The 20,310-nt window shown below is 46.0% G+C and overlaps 1 protein-coding gene across 1 annotated transcript in view; it reads left to right on the top strand.

Annotated features, from left to right (window-relative positions):
* PITPNA (phosphatidylinositol transfer protein alpha) overlaps positions 1 to 20,310 on the top strand; it is a 104,201-nt gene that overhangs the window by 57,284 nt on the left and 26,607 nt on the right. Inside the window, exons 4-7 of the mRNA XM_073616636.1 lie at positions 1,868 to 1,959; positions 2,553 to 2,560; positions 5,616 to 5,690; positions 16,372 to 16,455. Of these exons, the coding sequence (XP_073472737.1) occupies positions 1,868 to 1,959; positions 2,553 to 2,560; positions 5,616 to 5,690; positions 16,372 to 16,455 (259 nt within the window). The remainder of the gene's footprint in view (positions 1 to 1,867; positions 1,960 to 2,552; positions 2,561 to 5,615; positions 5,691 to 16,371; positions 16,456 to 20,310) is intronic.

Below are 20,310 nucleotides of genomic sequence, written 5' to 3' on the forward strand. Positions count from 1 at the left end.
GAAACAGAGGAATCGTTCTCGCTGTACAGCGTTCTGTGTTGATTGACAACAGAGTTCTGGACTGTGATTGGACACAGCCGATCAGCAGGGCCCCGGCCAATGATTCATTGTCCAGGACTTGCTGACAGGCACCCGGTGTGTACAATCACAGCGGGCGCTGGGGGGCATGCATACATGTGCTCTAAACCCGGCTGCAGCGTACGGGTTTCCCTTTTACGCTTTCCCCACAATGTCCACCGATCCAAAGTACATTGTGGGAGGTCAGGAAGTGGTTAAAAATAAATAGATCAATCTAATTTTGCCAATATATAACAAACTGCCAAGAAGATTAAAGGACCGCACACAATCTAAAATTTCAGGTTTGCAGTGGTGAGTTAAATTACCCAAGAACTATTACCTCTCTTGAAGATCATGATGATGATAATTCCTTCATTAGCCTGTAGTTTTTCCCAGACAGTGAGCAGTACCCCACAACTTGATAGGGGTAATGTTCATGTCTTAATTTTCTTCATATTGTACCACTAGGTGAGTTTGCATTTTGTCAGTGGTTTATGTACTCTGCATAGTGCTTTCAGAGAGTTAGCAAAAGTAATGTTTCATCCTTTTGTCTGTTCTTGCTCATAAGTTCTAATGGGGTTCACAGTTCTGCCCTCTGCTTCTTGGGCATTCAACTAGATGTGCAAGCTCTGAGCTTCCAGTCTCCAGCATGGATAAGCAATGATCACGCAGAATGATGCTAAGGATTTACTTGCCAACAGCAAACCTGCAGGCAATCTAGCACTCTACCCCTTGGGTTTTTTGTTATCATTCATGCAACATTTATGCCCTTGGAAGAGAAGGTGTTCCTACAGCGGGTAAAAGACTCCTGCCTTATCTTGGCTTTGGGTGGACCACCTTGCCATTTTGGGTGGAAATGGCTAATCTCCAGATTATAAGGATTTAATGTGTGATGGGTTCATAATATTGGGAGGAGAGTCTATTACAACATATTACCTAATGTAACTGTAATCAATATGTTATTTTTTTAAATAGAAGCAGTCATAGGGCAGAACTAGAACATACCCTGAGCTGGTATCTCCCAGATTGATTGGCAGAGCCTTGGATTCTCTCTGGTTGAACTGCTGGTCTGCTAAACAGTTACCGTTTTAAGCAGTTTGAAAATGAAGACGAGGAGTTTAATCCTAGTTGCTAGGGGTTCAGCTTTATTGGAACTGTTATGCCGCGTACACACGATCGGACTTTCCGACAACAAAATCCTGGATTTATTTCCGACTGATGTTAGCTCAAACTTGTCTTGCATACACACGGTCGCACAAATGTCAAATTCCGAACGTCAAGAACGCGGTGACGTACAACACGTACGACGAGCTGAAGAAAATGAAGTTCAATCGCCAATGCGGCTCTTCTGCTTGATTCCGAGCATGCGCGGTATTTTATGCGTTTGGAATTGTGTACACGCAATCGGAATTTCTGACAACGGATTTTGTTTTCGAAAAATTTGAGAACCAGCTCTCAAATTTTTGTTGTTGGAAATTCCTACAACAAATGTTCGATGGAGCCTACACACGGTCGGAATTTCCGACAACAAGCTCACATCGAACATTTGTTGTCGTAAATTCTGTCCGTGTGTACGCGGGATAAGTATACCCAATGCATGATCATATATTTACATGATTTCACTGTTTGTTAGAGAATTTATTGTAGATATTGTGTATCCTTTCTATAGTTCAAATGTTAGGACAGTTCAACATGATTCTAGCAACTTGTGTGTTTATTCCAACTTTGCTTACGTTATGAAAGTTTACGTCACATAAAAAGTGCTTTGTATTCTTAAGTGAAAGCTATTCATGCTTTGTTTTGTGTACAGCAAAGTCCCGACATTTGTACGGATGTTGGCGCCTGAAGGAGCACTAAATATGCACGAAAAGGCCTGGAATGCTTACCCTTACTGCAGAACTGGTGAGTAGAGAGGTGATAATCAGATGAATAGCTCTCCTGTCTCTTACTAATACTATGGTCTGCAGCAGCACAATCTGACTGTGCAGCCTCTTTGCTCTAGTTGTGACTTTGTTACCTAATCTGCATGTGCTTCTCACTTGCACTGCTCTTTTTTCATGAATAATTCAGACCATTTTGACAGGCATCTTGTTACCAAAGTTGGGAGAGGAAGGAGGGCTAAAAAGATGCTAACTTGGCACCAATATGCTGTATTTGTCTCCCTGAGGATATCTCCTTGCATGGTGGCATCCCCTGACCTACTCTGTTTAAAATGGAACAGTTTTCAGTGTGTCTTTTCTTGATATTTGGATTTAAACCCAGGGCCTTGACCTTCTAGAGAATCAACGATGAGTACTTGGCTTTGTTGTACATGCTGAACATCACATTAGATATAATTGGTGTCCTGCTGTGGAGGAGCAATAAAACACAAAGTATATAGAACAGTGTAATATGGCAAGTAAAAAGCAAGGATGTGAAATATTGAATATATTCAGTGTCATATTAATTAGTAACATTTTTCTTTTTTTTTTTCTCCTCCATGTTGCATCGATCAGTAATTACAGTAAGTACTGTTTTTTTTATTTCTTAATAAATTATAACCAAAGCAGATCTTCAGTTTAAATATAAACACCAACTAAATTGCCAGTTCTAAAGTACTGGCAGCATTTTTACTTCTCTCCCTTTTAACCTTTTGCTACCCATGTAACACACCTGTTGACTAAAAAAGGGTGGGCTTTAACACCCACATGCCACACATACAGTGGGGACGGAAAGTATTCGGACCCCCTTAAATTTTTCACTCTTTGTTATATTGCAGCCATTTGCTAAAATCATTTAAGTTCATTTTTTTTTCCTCATTAATGTACACACAGCACCCCATATTGACAGAAAAACACAGAATTGTTGACATTTTTGCACATTTATTAAAAAAGAAAAACTGAAATATCACATGGTCCTAAGTATTCAGACCCTTTGCTCCAGTATTTAGTAGAAGCACCCTTTTGATCTAATACAGCCATGAGTCTTTTTGGGAAAGATGCAACAAGTTTTTCACACCTGGATTTGGGGATCCTCTGCCATTCCTCCTTGCAGATCCTCTCCAGTCCTTTCAGGTTGGATGGTAAACGTTGGTGGACAGCCATTTTTAGGTCTCTCCAGACATGCTCAATTGGGTTTAAGTCAGGGCTCTGGCTGGGCCATTCAAGGACAGTCACGGAGTTGTTGTGAAGCCACTCCGTTATTTTAGCTGTGTGCTTAGGGTCATTGTCTTGTTGGAAGGTAAACCTTTGGCCCAGTCTGAGATCCTGAGCACTCTGGAGAAGGTTTTCATCCAGGATATCCCTGTACTTGGCCGCATTCATCTTTCCCTCGATTGCAACCAGTCGCCCTGTCCCTGCAGCTGAAAAACACCCCCACAGCATGATGCTGCCACCACCATGCTTCACTGTTGGGACTGTATTGACAGGTGATGAGCAGTGCCTGGTTTTCTCCACACATACCACTTAGAATTAAGGCCAAAAAGTTCTATCTTGGTCTCATCAGACCAGAGAATCTTCTTTCTCACCATCTTGGAGTCCTTCAGATGTTTCTTAGCAAACTCCATGTGGGCTTTCATGTGTCTTGCACTGAGGAGAGGCTTCCGTCGGGCCACTTTGCCATAAAGCCCTGACTGGTGGAGGGCTGCAGTGATGGTTGACTTTCTACAACTTTCTCCCATCTCCCGACTGGATCACGGGGCTCAGCCACAGTGATCTTCAGGTTCTTCTTTACCTCTCTCACCAAGGCTCTTCTCCCCCGATAGCTCAGTTTGGCTGCAAGGCCAGCTCAAGGAAGGGTTCTGGTCATCCCAAACGTCTTCCATTTAAGGATTATGCTCTTAGGAACCTTAAGTGCAGCAGAAATTTTTTGTAACCTTCGCCAGATCTGTGCCTTGCCACAATTCTGTCTCTGAGCTCTTCAGGCAGTTCCTTTGACCTCATGATTCTCATTTACTCTGACATGCACTGTGAGCTATAAGGTCTTATATAGACAGGTGTGTGGCTTTCTTAATCAAGTCCAATCAGTATAATCAAACACAGCTGGACTCAAATGAAGGTGTAGAACCATCTCAAGGATGATCAGAAGAAATGGACAGCATCAGTTAAATATGAGTGTCACAGCAAAGGGTCTGAATACTTAGGACCATGTGATATTTCAGTTTTTCTTTTTTAATAAATCTGCAAAAATGTCAACAATTCTGTGTTTTTCTGTCAATATGGGGTGCTGTGTGTACATTAATGAGGAAAAAAAAATAACTTAAATGATTTTAGCAAATGGCTGCAATATAACAAAGAGTGAAAAATTTGGGGGGGTCTGAATACTTTCTGTCCCCACTGTATGCATCTCTTCGTTGGGTGTACAATTTTTCTGTGCTGAGTGTGCTCACTGTACACTTCTTGCACAGAGACTGAGCTGTGACCCAGTGACACCACAGACACAAGGCCTTTTTTTCTTTCCAGTGACCCCCACAGATGCAGGGCCTTTTTTTTTCCAATTGACACCACAGTTGCAAGGGCATTTTTTTTTTCCTACCAGTGACACCACTGACACGGGGTTGCCTTTTAGCAACACTATGGACACGGGTACATTTTTCCTTACAGGGACATCACCGGCCTAGGGCTATCTGTTTTGGTAATATCACTGATGCAGGGGCATATCTGAGTTCCAGTGACACCACCGGGGGAGGGGGGGGTGTATTGGTGGCGCAATTTGGCATCTTCCCCATGGGCATTGCTTGACCTTGTCCCACCACTGCTTACCAGATACAGGTAGGGGAACGTTCTATGTGATGTTAGCCAAGGTCTTTTTATTTTGCAGTGATCTGAAAGCAGCTCAAAAGTCAAGGTGTATGCAAAGTTCCTGTGTTTACAAACCTGCTTGTGGAAGTGGGGAGGGAAAAATCTGACATAAGATGTACTTTTTAGTAGTCAAGTAGTACTCGATAAAAGAGTAGGAAAATCTTATGATGGCATTCGAAGTTCCACGGCAGCTACTGCTGTCTCGGCCAACTGTGTGACCTTTTAATTTGTGTTCCACCACACTGTGTAGTTGGCTATTCATGCATTGGATCCAGAAACATTTCTCTGTTACATTTCAGCGCTGGTTTTATTTCAGACAGAATAATTTCCCTTGGGAGCATTTATTGATGGCTCACTGGGGAATGTTCTTGTATTAATAGCTATGTAGTTCCCTCGGTTGCAATTATCTCATGAATCAGTGCCTGCACTGCTAAAAGTATTTCACATTGGGTTTGGACTTCAGGCGTGTGCACAATTCTGGTTGGTTGCAAAAAAAAAAAAAAAAAAAGATGATGATTATTCACCTAATTGTGCATGGTTGTGAAAATAATTTACTGATCCTCCTGAAAAAAGGAATAATTTCTTTTGCATCATATTCTCTCTTCCTTTTGTAGTGTATTACTCTCTTGATGCTCTTGTGCTGCATATTTTAATATCTTTACGACGTGGTTAATACAAACTAACAGTCTTGGCACATTTAGCTAATTAAAGTTCACTGTAAAATTAGTGAAGATGGCTCAATAAGAGATAACCACATTATGACATGTGCTTACATTTCAGAATGAATACATGAAGGAGGATTTTTTGATTAAGATTGAGACGTGGCACAAGCCAGATCTTGGCATGCAAGACAATGTAAGTGGCACGCACAAAGCCTCTTCATTATTATCGCTATTGCCATGGGAGTTTCTCTAATCACTATGTGTTAGATGTATTTTCAGTATGTTGTAAGATCTTAAACACAGCCTGTTAGTCTACATTTTAAATGAAAAGTGTATTCATTTTGTAGGCTTTTTCAATATATATGTTGATGTAATTATGTATGGGCAAAATAAAATAAGAAAAGTTTTTGGTACACCTTTCCAAATTGTGCACATTTAGGCCTCATACACACAGACGTTTTAACAGCGGCTTTTTTTAGCTTTTTTTGCTGCTTAAGAACACCACTCCATGTTATTCAATGGGCTCATATACACCATGGCGTTTTTGAACTGTTATGCCCCCTACACACGGTCGGATTTTCCGACGGAAAATGTGTGATAGGACCTTGTTGTCAGAAATTCCGACCGTGTGTAGGCTCCATCACACATTTTCCATCGGATTTTCCGACACACAAAGTTTGAGAGCAGGATATAAAATTTTCCGACAACAAAATCCGTTGTCGGAAATTTCGATCGTGTGTACACAAATCCGACAGACAAAGTGCCATGCATGCTCAGAATAAATAGAGATGAAAGCTATTGGCCACTGCCCCGTTTATAGTCCCAACGTACGTGTTTTACGTCACCGCGTTTAGAACGATCAGATTTTCTGACAACTTTGTGTGACCGGGTGTATGCAAGACAAGTTTGAGCCAACATCCGTCGGAAAAATCCTAGGATTTTATTGTCGGAATGTCCGAATAAAGTCCGACCGTGTGTACGGGGCATAACAGGCATGGTCCTCTTTAAGCTCCAAAAAAAACCAAGGACCAGCGCGTTCTGAGGCCCCAGCGCAAGAGCTGTTTTGACGGCGACGCCAAAAAAAGCTCAAACATGCATTAACGCTATACCGACTTTTTTTAGCGTCAGCGTTTTTAAGCTGTAAAAATGTTTATGTTCGTAATTTGGGAGTGGAAAATAGCAGAGGGATGTTTTTTTAAAAAAAAAAAAAGAAACACGCCTTAGCATTAACGCTTACAATTGACGTTAAATGCGCATTGACTCCAAATCAAAACGCTAATAAAATCGTGTTTTTAACGCTGCTTTTTTTCCAGGCGTTGTTACTAGCTTTAAAGCCCGTTTTTTAAAACGTCCTGTCTTTGCTGCTTTTAAATCCCAAGCAGTGTTATTAGCCCTGCCCAGTTCACCTCTGGGAACTACAAAACACCTCCTCATGTTATGGAGGTAAAGACAGAAGGTCTTGTCTTATCGTAGTTCCTGCCTAGAGTGACAACATTCTTCCATAGATGCAATACAGCAAGTGATCACCCTAGAACAGGAATTACATATGGTCTGGATCACCTGTTTAAAAAAAAACAAAAAAAAAAAACTTAAGAAAACCAATGCGAATGCAACCACCACATCAGTGGACTGGTAACTATATATATATATATATATATATATATATATATATATATATATATATATATATATATATATATATATATATATATATATATATATATACATTTTTTTTTTTTTTTTAAAGGTTTGAATACACTTGAAAGTAGAATTTTCACAACCCAGGGCAAGAATATGATTTAAAAATGCATAGAGATTTTCTTCAGCAGATACAGGGATTTGGGCAGTTATGCATAAGTTGACATGTATGGAAAAAGTGGGCTTTGGCCTAGTAATTTATTGTTCCTTAGGCCTCATGCACAATGGACATTATAAAAATGCTAGTAACGTTGCTGAATTAAAAACGTGTTTTTTTTTTTCTGCTTTTAAGCATTAGCGTTTTACAGTGTTTTACTGCATTAGCGTTTTTGGCAAGGAAACGCAAGTTATGGGATCAAAAAAAGCAGGTTAGGCGCGTTGTACTAAGTTTACTGGCCTTAGAGCGTTTTTACAGCTCAAAAACTCCTCTCAAAACCCACTTGTTCTGTTTTTTGCTGATAACAGCCTATGTCTGCATAGGATAACATGCTTGGGAGTCTACTGGCTGTAGAAAAGAACGGCAGAAGCCAAAAACAGCAGCTGTAAAAACATCCAGAGTGCATGAGGCCTTAAGAGCCACTGACAGTAAGCTCAGCGGCAGGGCCAAGCTTAGCTTTGAAAGGAAAAGATAAAATTTTAATTTACCATAATTATTTATAAAATCTCTAGAGCTACTGATTTGGCATGGTTTTCACTCAAGGTGATCTTTGCTTTTGCATCTTTATTCTTTTGTTGTATGCTTAATTTTAATTGCCCAAGTTTGCTTCAGCCACCTCACAACCATTCATATAATTAAATTGACAGTTGGGGCACCTGTTTTAAGGCCCTTTTCACACTGGGGTGGTGGGTGCGTTGGCGGTAAAGCGCTTATTTACCGTCAATTTTGCGGCGCTATTCGGCCGCTAGCGGGGCACTTTTAGCTCCCCCCCGCTAGCGGCCGAGAAAGGGTTAAAACTGACGCAAAGTGCTGCTGCAGCAGCGCTATCCTGGCAGTATAGCCACTCTGCCCTATTGATTTCAATGGGCAGGAGTGGTTTAGGAGCGGTGTATACACCGTTTCTTCACCGCTCCAAAGATGCTGCTAGCAGGACTTTTTTTAGCGTCCTGCCAGCGCACCGCTCCAGTGTAAAAGCCCTCGGGGCTTTCACATTGGAGAGACAGCAGCGGCTCTTTCAGGGCACTTTGCAGGTGCTATTTTAGTGTTATAGTGCCTGCAAAGCACCCCAGTATGAAAGGGGTCTAAGAGTACATTTATAAACATCCATCTTTGTAATGCGCATGCGTGCCAGCTGCGATAACCATTCCTGTATTCAGGCTGTCATTAGACAGCACAGATCTCAGTGAAAAAACAGATCTGATCAGAGTGGCTCTTTGCCTTGATCACTGTGAACCAATCACAGCAATTACAAATAGTAGGCAAACACTGCCTGTGATCAGCAGCCAGCCCTTCTTTTCCTTTCACAAGAGCTTGTCTGTAGCTCTGAAAACAGGAGGGTAAAAGAACTGAAGGCTCTGCTTAAATAATATGGTAACCACAGGCAGAGGTACAGTAATGTCTATGCCTGTATTGAATGCAAACAATTGCTCACACCAGTGGCATAGAGGCCATGGTTTAGGTGCGTTCCTCTGAATTAACTGCGCATATCACAGAAAGAGGGGAGAGGAAAAAAGTAATTCATCAAGGAGGAACAGGCAATTGTTACAAATATATAAATGCTATTTATTGAAATTCACTTTAACACCAATCAAAAAAAGTATACTGTTTAAAAACAGGTAACGCCACTGTGTATTCTTCTGCATAGTGTGGTCAGTTTTTAATGGGAAAGCAGAGGGACTAGCAGAAACACCAGGGATTTCACATAAAGGAAGTAATACAAAAAGAAAACAGGATACTGTCTCGTACATGGTAACAACAGGCATGTATCAGGAATATGAAGTGTTTGGATAACAAATGCTTTAAATGTGAACGGAGCCTTTACGGATTCTGCAGAGACAAAATTTGAGATACTCTTAAAGGCTGTCTTTAATCTTGCAAGTCCAACCTTGAAACCAGCCATTGCTGCAGTTTCTGTTTTCAAACAGCAGCTAATTGGATTAGGGCAATGAACAACAAACAGGATACTGTGTTTCAGTACTGAACTCTGGTAGGACACTTACTTTTCTGTGTTGATGCCCTAGAACAAGTGAAGACACACATCTCTAGAATTGCTCTTACTTCTGTCCATATGCACAGAATCTTATGACTGCAAACTCAGTAGTCTGAGGCTGCCTGTAATAGACGCCCTACTCGTATGCCCTTTGAAGGAGAATGTCTATGGTCTATGGTGTGTCTAGGGTGAGGCACTTGACAAGTTCATAAAGGATGTCACAAGTGGAAAAGTCCTTCAACAGCAGAAGGCTCCAAACCCCCCCCCCCCCCCCTCTTCAGGGGTTCCTACCGCCCCAAAATGCAGAGCACCCCACAGCTTTCCTAAGGCTTCAAATTCAAAGCAAAAATTCAGCCCTTGCTTTTGGTGCAAGACTTGAAACCTAAAGCCCACCAGGTCTACCCCAAAACCTTCTTCACAATAAGGGGTTGACATCTGTTACAGTTTGCACTACTCTGGGTCACAGATGTCCCACACCTATGAGTTCAAACTTCGGTTTCAGAAGGGTACAAAGTAGTTTCAAACTCCACTCCCTCATAGTTTTCTTCTCGCAAACCAACTAAAATCTGTTCAAGGACAGTCAGATTCGCAGACTGCCTTGGACCATCTATTGTCATAGAGAGTAGTTGTTCAGTTGCCTCTAGAAACAGGTTGAAAGAATTTCATTCAAACATGTTCACCCTACCAAAACCTAGTGAGGGTGTTTGTCCTATCCTGGACCTAAAATCCCTAAACAAGTATCTTCACGTTTACAAGTTTCACATGGAATATGTAAGGTCTGGTATTGCCTCTTTGAGACAAGGAGAATAATTGACATCAGCAGACATTCAAGATGCCAACCTCCATATTTCCATTTACCCACCTCATCAGAACTTTCTGCGCTTTGCAATAGGAGACAAACCCTTCCAGTTTGTCGCACCACTGTTTGGCCTATCCTATGCCTCCTGCTTGTAGTCTTAAGAACACAGGGTACCTAGATGATTTTTGATTCACCCTCTCTATTTGTCCTGTTTACCATTATCATTGAAAATTCCAAATTTTAGACTGTCCCCAGAAAAGTAATAGAGAGGAAATTTTCCAATGGGTGCACTAGTTCTGGTGCCCTGGGGGTCCCCAAGGTAATCCCTTAATTTGCAGGGATTTTCTCACTTTCTGTTTTGGATATTGGACAGGATGTGAAGGGAAATCTCCCCAATGGGACACAGATGGCAAAAAATAAACTGACAAGGGTTATGACCATCTCTTACTCTATCCAAAGTTTAAAAAAATGTTTTGCCTATAGTTCTACTTCATGATCAAAAAGACCCCTTTCTTTGAAATTCTCCACGAGAGACCTGGGCCCCATGGTGGCCTCATGTTAGACTGTTCCCTTTGCTCAGTTCTGGAAAGTCTAGGCCCTTCCACACAACATTCTCTTGGCCTATAACACACACTCCATCTTTTGACTTCCGTATGCTTCTCCCCAGTTAAGGGTAGAACTCTCTAGCAAATTTCCAATCCAGCCTTGGAAATAGGAATGTAATTTCTCCCACACCTATGGAAGGTGATAACAGATGCCAGCCTCATAAGCTGAAGAGAAGTGTTCCAGTCTCTCACTGTTTAGAGAACCTGGTCACCCAAAGAAGCAAAGCTCCCTAACAACATCTAAGAACTCGGAGAAATAAATTGGCTCTGCGCCACTAGACCCCCCTTTGTTTTAAAGATACCCAATCAATGTGCAGTTAGACAATGCCACATCAGTGGCCTAGATCAATCTTCAGGGGCACTAGGAATCGAGCAACCTTAAAGAAGTAAGGCTGATCATCTCCTGGAAGGAAAAGAAAAACACTGTCCAGCCATCTCTGCTGCTCACATTCTGGAAGTGAAGAATTCGGAAGGTGGATTTCCTCAGTTGTCACTGCCAAGACCAAGGGCAATGGTCCCTTCATCCCAACATCTTCAACCTTCTATGTCAGGAATGAAGGATTCAAGATGTGGAGATCTTCAACAACAAGGTACCTCCTATTTGTGACCGGGACCAAGGATCCACTGACATCTGATGTTCTGGTAATTCCATGGATTTATGAAATGGACTCCAGGTTCATATATGCCTTCTTTCCAGTGCTCTTTCTCCTCGACCACTCGATGCCCAGAAGAACCTTTTGTAGACAGATATGCTCAAAGTTCTGGAAGACTACCCTGACCTCCAGGCCATAGTGCAGACTGGGCGTTTGCCCGGTGGGCCAGGGGCCTCTGGGCCGCATGTCTGGCTGTGACATATAGCGCCGGCCACCGCTGCGTCTTCTGACATGCAGAGCCGGACGCTGATGTTCTGCGCTGCATGCAGGGCCGGCGGCTGGTGGTGGTGGGAGGAGTGGAGGCATTCTCCACCTACCAAGCCCATCCATGGCAACCCAGGCCGCCGCTGAACAGAAAGTCCCCGTTTGAGCATGCACCCCGCAGCCAACAGGCACCTGGCAACCAGGAGAGGAGGAGGGATGGAGAAGCCGAGCAAGAGGTCGCTATGGGGAGGCGGTGCCGTCCACCAGTGAACACAAGCGGCCGCGTTGTGACAAGGGGAAGGCGAGCTGTGGGATATCAGCGTATCTCCCCCGCTCGCCCCTCCCCCTGTCAGCAGAGCGCGGCTCTCATCTTATTTGGCTGCTCCGCTTGTTGCCGATCTGCTTCTATCCCCATTGGCCACAGTGGAGGGTCAGTCAGAAGAGGCTAGCAGTGCATCATGGGATCTGTAGTACTGGAGGATTGTAAGCCCCATTGTTGTCCACAGGCAGCAGACTTCAGCCCCCAGCATGCACTCTGCTGGGGGAAAGAGTGAGAGCCTGAAACCCAGAAAGAAGCTGAATGACTACTAAAGGAAAAAGAGAGGACTGTGCTGGGGGAAGCCAGAGAGAGAGTGCCACGCTGTACCCACACCACCAGAGAGAGTGCCACCACCACGCTGCACCCACATCACCAGAGAGAGTGCCAAGCTGTACCCGCACCACCAGAGAGGGAGCCAAGCTGTACCCGCGCCACCAGAGAGGGAGCCAAGCTGTACCCGCGCCACCAGAGAGGGAGCCAAGCTGTACCCGCGCCACCAGAGAGGGAGCCAAGCTGTACCCGCTCCACCAGAGAGGGAGCCAAGCTGTACCCGCTCCACCAGAGAGGGAGCCAGGCTGGACCCGCACCACCAGAGAGGGAGCCAGGCTGTACCCGCACCACCAGAGAGGGAGCCAGGCTGTACCCGCACCACCAGAGAGGGAGCCAGGCTGTACCCGCACCACCAGAGAGGGAGCCAGGCTGTACCCGCACCACCAGAGAGGGAGCCAGGCTGTACCCGCACCACCAGAGAGGGAGCCAGGCTGTACCCGCACCACCAGAGAGGGAGCCAGGCTGGACCCGCACCACCAGAGAGGGAGCCAGGCTGGACCCGCACCACCAGAGAGGGAGCCAGGCTGGACCCGCACCACCAGAGAGGGAGCCAGGCTGGACCCGCACCACCAGAGAGGGAGCCAGGCTGGACCCGCACCACCAGAGAGGGAGCCAGGCTGGACCCGCACCACCAGAGAGGGAGCCAGGCTGGACCCGCACCACCAGAGAGGGAGCCAGGCTGGACCCGCACCACCAGAGAGGGAGCCAGGCTGGACCCGCACCACCAGAGAGGGAGCCAGGCTGGACCCGCACCACCAGAGAGGGAGCCAGGCTGGACCCGCAGCACCAGAGAGGGAGCCAGGCTGGACCCGCAGCACCAGAGAGGGAGCCAGGCTGGACCCGCAGCACCAGAGAGGGAGCCAGGCTGGACCCGCAGCACCAGAGAGGGAGCCAGGCTGGACCCGCAGCACCAGAGAGGGAGCCAGGCTGGACCCGCAGCACCAGAGAGGGAGCCAGGCTGGACCCGCAGCACCAGAGAGGGAGCCAGGCTGGACCCGCAGCACCAGAGAGGGAGCCAGGCTGGACCCGCAGCACCAGAGAGGGAGCCAGGCTGGACCCGCAGCACCAGAGAGGGAGCCAGGCTGGACCCGCAGCACCAGAGAGGGAGCCAGGCTGGACCCGCAGCACCAGAGAGGGAGCCAGGCTGGACCCGCAGCACCAGAGAGGGAGCCAGGCTGGACCCGCAGCACCAGAGAGGGAGCCAGGCTGGACCCGCAGCACCAGAGAGGGAGCCAGGCTGGACCCGCACCACCAGAGAGGGAGCCAGGCTGGACCCGCACCACCAGAGAGGGAGCCAGGCTGGACCCGCACCACCAGAGAGGGAGCCAGGCTGGACCCGCACCACCAGAGAGGGAGCCAGGCTGGACCCGCACCACCAGAGAGGGAGCCAGGCTGGACCCGCACCACCAGAGAGGGAGCCAGGCTGGACCCGCACCACCAGAGAGGGAGCCAGGCTGGACCCGCACCACCAGAGAGGGAGCCAGGCTGGACCCGCACCACCAGAGAGGGAGCCAGGCTGGACCCGCACCACCAGAGAGGGAGCCAGGCTGGACCCGCACCACCAGAGAGGGAGCCAGGCTGGACCCGCACCACCAGAGAGGGAGCCAGGCTGGACCCGCACCACCAGAGAGGGAGCCAGGCTGGACCCGCACCACCAGAGAGGGAGCCAGGCTGGACCCGCACCACCAGAGAGGGAGCCAGGCTGGACCCGCACCACCAGAGAGGGAGCCAGGCTGGACCCGCACCACCAGAGAGGGAGCCAGGCTGGACCCGCACCACCAGAGAGGGAGCCAGGCTGGACCCGCACCACCAGAGAGGGAGCCAGGCTGGACCCGCACCACCAGAGAGGGAGCCAGGCTGGACCCGCACCACCAGAGAGGGAGCCAGGCTGGACCCGCACCACCAGAGAGGGAGCCAGGCTGGACCCGCACCACCAGAGAGGGAGCCAGGCTGGACCCGCACCACCAGAGAGGGAGCCAGGCTGGACCCGCACCACCAGAGAGGGAGCCAGGCTGGACCCGCACCACCAGAGAGGGAGCCAGGCTGGACCCGCACCACCAGAGAGGGAGCCAGGCTGGACCCGCACCACCAGAGAGGGAGCCAGGCTGGACCCGCACCACCAGAGAGGGAGCCAGGCTGGACCCGCACCACCAGAGAGGGAGCCAGGCTGGACCCGCACCACCAGAGAGGGAGCCAGGCTGGACCCGCACCACCAGAGAGGGAGCCAGGCTGGACCCGCACCACCAGAGAGGGAGCCAGGCTGGACCCGCACCACCAGAGAGGGAGCCAGGCTGGACCCGCACCACCAGAGAGGGAGCCAGGCTGGACCCGCACCACCAGAGAGGGAGCCAGGCTGGACCCGCACCACCAGAGAGGGAGCCAGGCTGGACCCGCACCACCAGAGAGGGAGCCAGGCTGGACCCGCACCACCAGAGAGGGAGCCAGGCTGGACCCGCACCACCAGAGAGGGAGCCAGGCTGGACCCGCACCACCGGAAAGAGCCAGGCTGGACCCGCACCACCGGAAAGAGCCAGGCTGGACCCGCACCACCGGAAAGAGCCAGGCTGGACCCGCACCACCGGAAAGAGCCAGGCTGGACCCGCACCACCGGAAAGAGCCAGGCTGGACCCGCACCACCGGAAAGAGCCAGGCTGGACCCGCACCACCGGAAAGAGCCAGGCTGGACCCGCACCACCGGAAAGAGCCAGGCTGGACCCGCACCACCGGAAAGAGCCAGGCTGGACCCGCACCACCGGAAAGAGCCAGGCTGGACCCGCACCACCGGAAAGAGCCAGGCTGGACCCGCACCACCGGAAAGAGCCAGGCTGGACCCGCACCACCGGAAAGAGCCAGGCTGGACCCGCACCACCGGAAAGAGCCAGGCTGGACCCGCACCACCGGAAAGAGCCAGGCTGGACCCGCACCACCGGAAAGAGCCAGGCTGGACCCGCACCACCGGAAAGAGCCAGGCTGGACCCGCACCACCGGAAAGAGAGCGCCATACTGTCCAGTACCACTGGAGAGAGAGACATAATAGGAGACAGACAGTACTAGCATTGTATGGCCACAATAGGATTGGGACATCGTAATATAAAGGGGACTGCACTGTAATCATTGCAGTGCCCCTTTACAGTACAGTCCCCTTTATGTGACAGTGTCCCTGCACATTACAGGTGGAGGACCGACACCAACCACCCCCGTGAATGTCTACCAGCGCCCCCCCCCCCCCCCCCCCCGGAAAAGTTGGCTGCTCAGTCTAAAATGCTCGGGCCTTTTTTTTTGTCCCAGTCTGGGCCTACTGACCTCTTCCAAATAGGCCAGACCTGCTGTCTCAAGCCCCCCTGCTTAATTCTGCTTCTCAGTCATTAGCTTTAATGGCATAGTTGTTGAAACCCAGAACCTAAAGGAATATGAATATGAACTATAAATAGAAACTATGAATATCCAGCATGTGTGCTTTACTGTACGATTAAGATAAAAGGAATTCTGACTTACAAGTAAATTCCACGTGTTAGAATAAAGTACAGGACACAGGCCACCCTCCCCCCTGTTCCTGTGTTATTCTGCATTGCTTGCTAAAAAACTGAGCTCTCATGAAATGGGTTAAGGTTATAGGGGTATGTCCGAGGAAGGGAGGGCGTGTCCAAAGGATTTGCCAGTGTCCAATCACCTGAAGACAGCAGCCTATGATCCAGGGTCTTTGAATATGCAGCATGTGTCCTGTACTGTACTCCAGATTTTTACAAGCAAGTCCAAATTCCCTTCCACGTTTTTCTATGCATCCTGATGACCAAAGCTATGGCTCCTCTGTGTGTATATGAAGGGCTGACAATTGGGCTGAATTAACACTGGTTTACGTAGCTCTAGGTGGTGTTGGCAGGAGGAATAGTTCACTCCCATCATCCACATATTTACAAAGAGGAGCCATAGTTTTTACAATTGTGACTGCATAGAAAAACATTGGAAAAAATTGTATTTACATTGCGTTTTATGGTAAAATGTATCTAGCCTAGGCAATGGTGAGGCTACATTTTGAAGTTGGTTCATGGTTTAGTATTTTCTTCATACTTTCAGTAGTTCTGCATTTTACATGTATTAATGTTCCCTGTTTCTCTGCAGGTTCATAAGTTAGAGCCAGATGTTTGGAAAAATGTGGAAGTAGTACAAATTGATATTGCAGATCGAAACCAGGTTCTCTCCAAGGTTGGTATACTTTGTGGTATCTTAGTAACTTAAAAATAAATTTGCTTTATCTGATGGGATTGAAACAGGGAAATCGAACAGTGTATGGCTAGCTTAATCTCCTACTAAATATTGTGCTGGTTATTACTTTTTTCTGTCTGTGCTTTTCTTATCTAGAAAGCAGTTGTGTATTGTATTATAATGTTCCCATTTAACATTAAGGTTGGGTCACACTGGTGCGATTCAGGAACCACAGCGAACCCACATTGCATCTAACTAGCACGTAGTTCACACTGCTCTCTGCGAACCTCTGTGGGTGTCAATGTAAAGTTAATGACACCCCCAAATCGGATGGAATCACATGGGTCTGAACACTCATGCGATCGGATTCCAGTGTGGACAAAGGGGTCCTGCACCATTTTCGTGTGAATGCGATGCGATTTCAGCCATACAAATTGGCAGAATTTGCATCACACAGACATTGCATTTGATGTTCACAGCGATGTAAATCACGTGCGATCTCTGACATCACATAAGTGTGAACCCAGCCTAAATTATCCAAATATACCAATCGTAAATCTTTATGCATATCTCTGTTTATAGATAGAGATAATCTTTAGCTAATGCTTATGGCTAACTGTAATATTCTGTTCATCATGCATTGAACTTGAACGGTACACATTCAAACCCACCATGATATTGGTTAGAATAGTTGAAGTTAATTCTATAGAAACAAAAAGAGGCTTTATAAAAATAGTGTATTGAAAGAGCTGCTTATGATGGGAATTCTCAGATGGAAATAGTAATTTCTTGTTTACAGACTACATGCTATTATTTTTGTGTCAGTGGCGCAGTCACAGTGGCTTTATAACCTTCTGTGATGCTGCATTAAGAATTGCAATTGCACATGGTGTCCCTAACCAAAAGCAGGAACCTTTTCTTTTTTTTTTTCTGCAGTTATGTAGATTGTATTAGCTGAATGTACTTTTTCTTGCAGACATAACACAATCCTTAATATTTCATGCTACCCAGATGGAGTTGCCAATTGTAGCTAAACAAAAGGACTTTGATTATCTGAAGCAGTAGCTAAATTGTAGTCAGGTGTTAAAGCGCACACAAGAACCCTAGGGTTTTACTTTAAAGGCAGGTTCTCATTTATAACAGAATGTAAATGGGGGTTATGGCGCTCCCTTATGGGGGGTATATAAGTGATTATAGTAAATATATTATAATGAATAATAAATACCATACGCAAAGGGTAAGTGCAATAACTCTGGATGCTCATAAATTGATTAATACCATAAAAAATTGAAAAAAGTGAAACCAAAAAATGATGAAAACATCCCATTCACATGTAATGGGCAAGTGTGAAATATTAGTCAGTTGCAGGTGCTGACCAATAGGTGCTACTAATATATATAATACTGTGCAACTCTGTAATTAGTCCAACGTGTCCCAAAAGTAAATAACAAATGCAAGCCAATAGGAAAAATAAATATAAAGGAAAATCCAAATGGAGTAAAAAATACAAAAAGTCTAATCAAAAGTGATATATTCCAAAATATATATATCATAACAAAGTTCCAACTGCTTTGGTGACTGTAGTGCCCACAGAGGAGAATATCCGTGACTTCTGTGCTCCCCCTTTTGGCTCCCCACTCACCGGCTCCCAATACCCCTGCAGGGGTGACAGACACTATAAGATTCCAATGCCGTCCTCTTGGTTGGTATCCCGTGGTTGCTGAAATATGGTATCCTCTGTCCCAGGGTTCCCAGGTCAATCATCCATATCACCTTACACCACGTCCAAGAAGGGGAATCGCCAGAGAAATCCTCATAAGAAAAGATGTCACCTCATAGTGTAGTATAATTAAAAAGCTTTATTAAAATACTGATCCCCGAGTGGGAACAAGAATAAAAACCGCAAAACACTACACTATGGGTGAAGTCGAAACCAGGAAGAGCTTTCCCGCAGCGTGCGGTCCAGCTGCGTTCCAAGCTCACTCGCTCCGTACCCGGAAATGACGTAAGTGCGTAGCCCCGCCTTACGCGTTTCGTCATCAAAGGCCCTCATTTATGCATAAGTGAGAGCCTAATTACAGAAGTCATTTTTAAAAATGAACTCTGCATGAGGCCCTTTTCTGTGTTTAATCTGTATTTAAACCCAAAATGATTGGATATCCAAATGTAGTGGCACGTTAACTTTAGCTACAGACTAAAGATGACCTTCTAGTGAATGTGCTGCCCAGCACTTCCCGGCATATATGGTGGCTGTTTGTGTTTTTAGGTTTATGAAGTGAGACTAGGGAAGCGCTGTAGTCACCTCCAGTATCTGCCTATTAGAAACAGTAGTGATTGGACAAATCACTAAAGTTTTTAACCTGTCTAGCCACAAATGAACCCCAGTCAGTTGTATCCAAAGGGAGCTTATAGATGTCATTTTGGCTGGATCAAAAAATTGTCATCCCCTGTCTATGGGCACCTACAGCTGGTATAGAAATAATCACCCCTCTTTAAATAAATCTCATTTTGTTGCTCTGCAGCCTGAAATGAAGACAGACAGTTTTTTATTTTATCCAGCTGTATTTACAATTTATAACATCCAAGTCAAAGATATAACACCAACATGCCATAAAAAAAAATCAAAAACAGAATTAATGAGTTGGAAAAGGGATCATCTTCCTCCTAAAAATGACTTGTAAACTCAGTCAGGTGTAGCTAATGACCTTCTCAATGGCACACTAAACCATTTGACTTTCAACTGTGATCAGCTGTGGTCATTTTGATTAGATCAGCATGGAAAGAGCTTTACTGGAGCATGTCAGTTCCTGGTAGTGCAACTGAAGCAAGCAATCAACTATGGGTGGCAAGGCACTGTCGAAAGATCTCTGGGATAAAATTGTGGACAGGCACAAGTCAGGAGATGAATACAGCAAAAATGTCAAAGGCTTTATCAATGCCTAGAAGCACAGTGAATTCTATTACTAAGAAGTGGAAGGTATTTGATATAACACAGACCCTCCCTGGATCAGAACGCTGCTCTAAACTGGGTGAAAGAGCCAGGAGGAAACTGGTCAGAGAGGCTACCAAGTGGCTTACAGCAACTCTGAAGGAGTTTCAGGAATTTGTGACAGAGTGGTCGTTTTCATGTGACAACAATATCACAAATTCTCCACAAATGTGGCTTGTATAGAAGGCTTGCAAGAAAAAAGCCACTCTTCGAGGAAGACCACTCAACTGAGCTTTGCCAAAATGCACCTTGAAGATTCTGAGGCCACATGGAAAGAGTGTTATGGTCAGATGAGACTAAAATTGAATTATTTGGCCTCAACACCAAACGATATTTCTGGCGGAAATTGCATGGTCTAATTAGAGCCCAGACTTAAACTCCATTGAAAACATGTGTAATGACTTGAAGACTGCTGTCCAGAAACAGTCACCATCAAATTCAACTGAACTTGAGCAATTCTGCAAAGAAGAGTGGGCAAATATTGCAAAGTCTAGATGTGCAAAGTTAGTAGAGGCATATTCCAACAGACTAAAGGTTGTAATTAAAGCAAAAGGTGGTTCAACAAAATACTGACACAAGGTGTGATCCTTTTTTCAACTCATGATTCTGTTTTTGAATTTCTTTTTCTGACATATTGGTGTTATATCTTTACCTTGGATGTTATAAGTTGCACTGAGTAAATACAGCCAAATAAAATAAAAACTGTGTTTGTCTTCATTTCAGGCGGCAAAGCAATAAAATGTGATTATTTTAAAGAGAGGTGATTCTTTTCTACTGTACAGCCATGGCCAAATGTTTTGAGAATGACACAAATATTAGTTTTCACAAAGTCTGCTGCGTCACTGTTTTTTTTTTTTTTTTTTTTT

Source organism: Aquarana catesbeiana, linkage group LG02 (genome assembly GCF_042186555.1).
Source record: "Aquarana catesbeiana isolate 2022-GZ linkage group LG02, ASM4218655v1, whole genome shotgun sequence".
Classification (NCBI taxonomy): domain Eukaryota; kingdom Metazoa; phylum Chordata; class Amphibia; order Anura; family Ranidae; genus Aquarana; species Aquarana catesbeiana.